Source organism: Equus caballus, chromosome 5 (assembly GCF_041296265.1).
Source record: "Equus caballus isolate H_3958 breed thoroughbred chromosome 5, TB-T2T, whole genome shotgun sequence".
Lineage (NCBI taxonomy): Eukaryota > Metazoa > Chordata > Mammalia > Perissodactyla > Equidae > Equus > Equus caballus.
This window is the reverse complement of record NC_091688.1, coordinates 29,676,000-29,681,999: the sequence shown is the minus strand read 5'-3', so window position 1 is coordinate 29,681,999 and position 6,000 is coordinate 29,676,000. Positions and strand designations below refer to the sequence as shown.

Genomic DNA, 6,000 nt, shown 5'->3' with positions numbered 1-6,000 from the left:
AGTGGCAGCAGTAATCCACAGCTGCTGAGAGAGGAAATGATTATTCTCCCTCTGATCTGGGGCATCCCTTCCCTGCTGTGGGCATCCACCCAAGGAGGACACTGCTCACACGGATGCTGTGCTCCCCAAGGGGCCCATCTGCGTGTGTGTGTGCCTCCTGAGACAAGATACTAAGAAGCCCTCCTATTTGCACAGCACTTCATGGTCTACAAAGTTCTTTCCTAACTATTTCCTTTCATGCTCACAACCAAGCTGTAAGACAGGCAAGTGTTATTGGCCCCATTTTATAGATGAAGAAATGGAGGCTCAGAGCCTTGCTCAAGGTTATGCATGTAGGGAACTTCAAATATGACATAAACTTCAAGGCAGGGAATCTCCAATTGTCCACCTCATTCAGGTCTAGAGGGACTATATTTTTAGCATAAACATCTCAAGGCCTTCTTTTGTCTCCCTTTCTTGTCATTGAACAGAATGTTGCAACATGGTAAACAAAAGAGCTCAGGAAAACAAGGTATTAATTTGGTTTTTATCCTGGTTAAATTATGTCAGTCTGCAGCCCAGTTTGGACTGATGGAATATATTTGCATTTATATGTGAGGGGATCGGAGAAGGGGAGAAGAGAAAAATACTTTGACTTTACTTGCAGTTCACTTAAAAACAAACTTATTTTGTCTTTGGGTTTGGCATTGACAAATTCCACTTTCTTCCCATTTTTGATTTACGTTAGGTCAACTCAAAATTCTCCCATTCAGAAAAGTCAGCCGACGGATCCTGGCTCTCACTCTCATCTCAGCCCTATTGTGTGAGCCGGAAAGTGACTAGATGGCTGGAGAAATCTCTGATGACCTGACTCGGGGTCAGAGTTCTTAATGTGTCTTTGGAATTGGAATTTTATCTGCATGCCTTTAAAAAACAATACAAAACAAAAACGTACCATTCCCCACAATTGTAACTGAGGCTAAATAAGATCTACACTGAGACTGAAAGATGTTATGGGGAGACATGATAGGGGCCTGCCTATCTCAGGTGAACCAGGGTGTGTTCTTTTTTCTCAAATATGGTCTGAGGCTCCCGTAAGCCTTTCATCAATGACCAAACCCAGAGAGCAGGGTCTGGCCCCTGGCCCCACAGCTCACACACATTGGGCACTTTCCATGTGCCCAATGCGGGGCTGAGTGCTTTGTACGTCTTATCTCACTTGTCCTCATAACCCCTCCGTGGCAGCTAGTGACAAACACCATGCCCGTACTGTGCATGAGTCATCAGAGGCTCAGCAGAGTGAAGGAACTTGTCCAAGTCCACACAGTTAGTGAGCGGAGGAGCTGGAATTTGGATCAAGACTTGCCCACTTTCAGCTGGAAGGGGAAAAGAGAAAAGAAGAATGGAAACAGCCAATCCCCAGGGAAATCTTAGAAGCCATGAGCAGAGCCATCATTATGCGTGGAAGAGAGGTGTCCTTCTAACCTGAACTCCCTCCCAGGTTTTTTATGTGAGCAAAAATATAAGTTTATCTTGTGTTTGAGCTATTATAAAATGGGTGGGGGGCGGGAGTTGTTGCAGCAGGTCGCCTTGCCCAGTTACTCCACACAGGCACCTAACCTGGCTTTGCAGGCTTCTTTGAGAGAAGGCCAAGTCTGGGTTGATTCGGAAGGATAAGCCAATTAGGCAATTGTGAAAGGATAAGGATAAGAACTGTCTGAAGGATAAGTCAATTGTCAATTAGGCAAACATGAGGGGTAAGGGTCTCAGGCCTAAACTCTCTCTGGGAACTGGAGATGGAACCAGGCTAGCCCAGTGGAGGCCAGTCTGAGATACAGGCTTCCTTGGTGGGCTCTTCCTGCCAGCCTGGCCATATAACTCACATCTCTCTGCTTCCAGGCCCTCAGCAAGAGGCAGAGCCAGCTTCTCATATGGAGTGGGTGAAACAGAGGTTGGGGTGGAAGGGTCTGAACCACTGCAGGTGGGTGAGAGAAGACAAAAATTGATGCCACCCTTTGAGTATGTCTTGTGGTCTTACATCCATACTGTTTCCTTACTTCTTTTCTTCATAGTTGTAACTATCACCCAGCCATATGTCACATTTAAAATTGTTGAGAGTCTACCAAGGGAGCCACTGTCTGTTGCTCTGCCCCCACCCTGTCTGGGCATCTGTCTTCAGGCCTGCATAAGGAATCTTCCTCTTGCTCCATGACTCTGCTCTGATTTCCAAGCAAATGCTCTTACGATGCACATCGCAAACTGTTCTGCCTCGGGTGAACGTGGTGGTAAAGGTGGAATATTCCCAGTGCCTCCTTCTGGAGGGGTTCTTGTAAGGACTGAGGTCTTTGAATCCATCTTGGCAGGAGGGTGAAGACCCCTTTCTTGCGTTTTCTTACAGTTACTCTTTCCCTCCATGTAAAGCTTCACCATAATCCCCTCCCCATGCCTCTGTGGGCAAAACATCCATGTCCCCTGGTTCCCTACCCACCACCCCTGCCCCTGAATAAACAACAGGTCATTTGTAAGAGGTTTTTAATTTCATCTTGGTATGCCATTAGGGAGTGGAATAAGGATCTCTATTCATTTTCACTCACATAGTACCTGCTACATCCTCCAACTGATTTTTACCACAGAAGCCTGAGGAGGCATGCAGCATCTGCATGATTTTCACTCGCCAGACTGGTTTGGGTTTCTTGATGGTTTGCATAAATTATAAACAAGAGCACAAAAATCACACAACATAGACTCTACTGTAAGGGGGCGTGCTCCCTCTGGCCTTGCAGTCAGTGATGGGGACGAGTCCCTGTGTCCAAGGCTCTGATGACTGATAACATCCCCAGGAGTGAGGCCAAGCCTATCCCAGCCCCTCTAAGAGGAGCCAAGCTGACCCTCTGTCTTCCCCCATCAACTCATTCTGGTTTCTCAGGAGGCCTCCTTGCACAGAAGTATCCCATCCTAGCACCACAATTGGAGAACAGGGTGTGGAATTGTCCCTGTGTACAATGGCAGCTGGGTCTTCTGTGCTCAGGGTCAGAAAAGTGAGTTGGAAGGAGGAGCCCTGGGTTTCCCCCGGACCCCCTCTGCCCCTTTGAGCTCCAGGAGGTTGTTCACAAATAGACCCTCTAGAACAGGAGCCAGCAAACTTTCTATGAAAAGAGCCAGACAGTACAGATAGTAAATATTTTAGGCTTTCTGGGCCATATACACTTGTCACACATTCTCTTCCTTTTCTTTTTTTACAACCCTTTAAAACTGTAAAAACCAGTCTTAGCCGGCAGGCTATAAAATACAGGCCTGCAGGCTGTAGTTTGCCAGCCTCTGGGATAGAACACCACGATGCCCTCCCTCATCCCCTCAGCCGCAACTTTCTCCCCATTGAAGGACTCTGGCATCCCCTCGAGCCGCCCTGAGCTGGTATCTTCAGCCCAGCCTTTGCAGAAGGGACGATGACAGGCAGTTGCCCTCAGTGCTCAGGGAGCAGGAGTCCTCTTGCTCTGCAGCCCAGGTGTCCTCCTTTGCCAAGTGACTGGTCTGGTCATATTTTAAGCAAATATCAGACATTAGTCTCAGCTCTGCTCACATGTCCTGGGGGTGAATTAAGCCTCTGTGTCCCCCAGTGAGGTAGGTACATACTATCAGCCTCATCCCACACTTGCAGATGCTGAAGTTCAAGAGCAGAATTGACTTCCTAGCGCTGTCCAATAAGCACAAGTCAGAATTTAAAAGAAAGCCAAAGAGTCTAGGCTTTACGTTTTCCAGGAACATCATTAGGAATTATTCTGTCCCACCCAAGCCCAGTGATTCAACCTTAAAGAGAGCAAAAATCCAAGAGAGAACACTGTCAGCCACACAGAGTTGCCTTCCAGACCTCAACGACACTCTCTGAAAACAGAATTCACTCAAGCACTCAAAGCTATGGGGCTTGGTGGAGCAGCCCTCTCTGCCCTGCCGACAAGTCTCTTCAAACTAAAACTAAAGTTTATAAAAGTAAATTATCTCATTTTATAACTTAAGTGCATCAAGAATTTCCTTAAATATAGTTCACACTGAAAATAAAGTTACTTTTGCTGTACAGTTGGTGTCTGTTATAATTAGGAATAAACTTTGATGATAAAGTATGAAAGGTTACACACTCACGCACACATCTATCTATCTGTCTGTCTGTCTGTCTATGGGCGTATGGATGGATAGACATATGCACCTCTTGACAAGAGCTTCCCCAAAATGGTGGGAAGTTGTTTTCTAGTCTCTAGGTTTCTAGTTTGCATGAGAATGTCTATATTAAAAGTCCCTGTCCTTAATGATAAACACATCTTCAGACCTAACGCTAAGACTCTTATTAGAAACATTAAACTATGCAATCCATAATGTATTCAGTCTTTGGAAATGCCGAGCTATGCCATATCATTTCACAACAGCATCCCCAACAAAACTCCCTCCCCAACCCACCTCTTCCCTGGCCATCCCCATCCTAAAGCCAGCCGACCCCGCACATAACGTGGTTGTTCCATATGGGAGCCTAGCCACAGAACTCTGGGGGAAGACTCAAGAGGTGAAGTAAGAATTCTGCATGGAGTACAGGTGGTCAATGGGGTTTCCCACTCTGGACTGCAGGGGCCCGGCTTCTGAAGTTGCTAGGAAACAGTCACCGAGGTTACTGAGGGAGGTGTCGTCACTGTCCAGGTCGTGGAAAAGGGGTTCGGCACCTGAAATGGAGATGAAACACTGGCATGAGGGCCTGGAAAAAGTCTCACTCCAGTGCTAGGAAATTCACCTGAATTCAGTGATTGTGGCATAAGCATACCCCCCAGGTGAAGCTTTCTACTGGCGGCTGGAGAGGGGGTGGAGGTGGGAGGACATCTACAGAGAAAATAGGAGGGAGCTAATCTCTAGCCACAAAAGATCTCTAGTCTCCTTAGGGGGCTCATGCATAAGGTGTAAGCACTGAAAACAACGTAAACTAGGAGATGACCAAGGGCTAAGTTGAGTGCAGCATAAGTAACGTCAGAATGTCCAGATGGTGAGTGTGGGGCATGGGCAGGTGGCAGCACCTCAGGCCAGAGAGACAGGGACAGGCTTCCCGGAGGATTTGAGGCAAAAATGGTTCTTGAAAGAGCGATGGTAAGAAAATAAACATCAGCTCTGTGGATGAGGGTCGGGAAACCTCCTATGATAACACTTGACCTTTCAAATAGCAAGATTACACTGAGTGTCTGCTCTTTCCCCAGATCAGTCCTGCAAAGGAAAAGAAGGTCAGGTGCCCACCTTCGAGTACTTTACACCCTTGACAGAGAAGCCAGGAGGGCACACTGTGGAACAGCTGGGAGACCGCTGTGACCAGAACCTAGAGGCACATGCATTTTATCTCCACTTCAAATAAATGGGAGAGGAGACAGTGGAGTTTATAAAACTTGTCATGTGGCTTTAATTATTCATTTTACTAAAGGATTCATCATAGGAATCCTTTATGTAACAAGACCCCTAGGACTTTAAAAATTTAAAAATTTGCAAAAAAGTCATTTGTCCTGTTTTCTCTGAGCTGTCATGTGAAGACAGTACAGATGTTAACACGTGTCTTCTAAAGAAGCAAAGAGGATGGTCATCACTGGCGCGTGCATTGTATATCTACGTGTGTGTGAATGAAGGAGCTTCGTCAATGAATTCTCTGCAAAGGGCCAGATCTTAATCAACATTTGCTGAATGCATCACATGGGAAGATAGGGGTGATTTTAATAATAAATAGAATTTTTTTAAATTAAGGTGAAAAAGAAGTTGCTTGACAAAATCTGTGAGCTGAGGCATGTGTCTCTGATACTAATGTTTTGAAGCCTTGCTGAATAAAACTTTATTTTTAGCTCTCAGGGTTATTTATTGCAGATTGCACAGTATGGATGAATGCATTACACAGGCTGCTCACTTTCTTTGTATAAAAGCGTGGTGCCCTATATTTGGCCCTGAGATGGAACTTCAGCCCTCCACTCCGGAACTTGCCCATCCCATCAGGATGCCCAGTCCCCAGCT

The 6,000-nt window shown here is 46.2% G+C and overlaps 1 protein-coding gene across 1 annotated transcript in view; it reads right to left on the bottom strand.

The window, feature by feature from the left end:
- Positions 1-2,497: 2,497 nt before the first annotated feature.
- LMX1A (LIM homeobox transcription factor 1 alpha) overlaps positions 2,498-6,000 on the bottom strand; it is a 153,820-nt gene continuing 150,317 nt past the window's right edge. Inside the window, exon 9 of the mRNA XM_023640808.2 lies at positions 2,498-4,685. Coding sequence (XP_023496576.1) covers positions 4,525-4,685 — 161 coding nt within the window. The 3' untranslated portion in view covers positions 2,498-4,524. The remainder of the gene's footprint in view (positions 4,686-6,000) is intronic.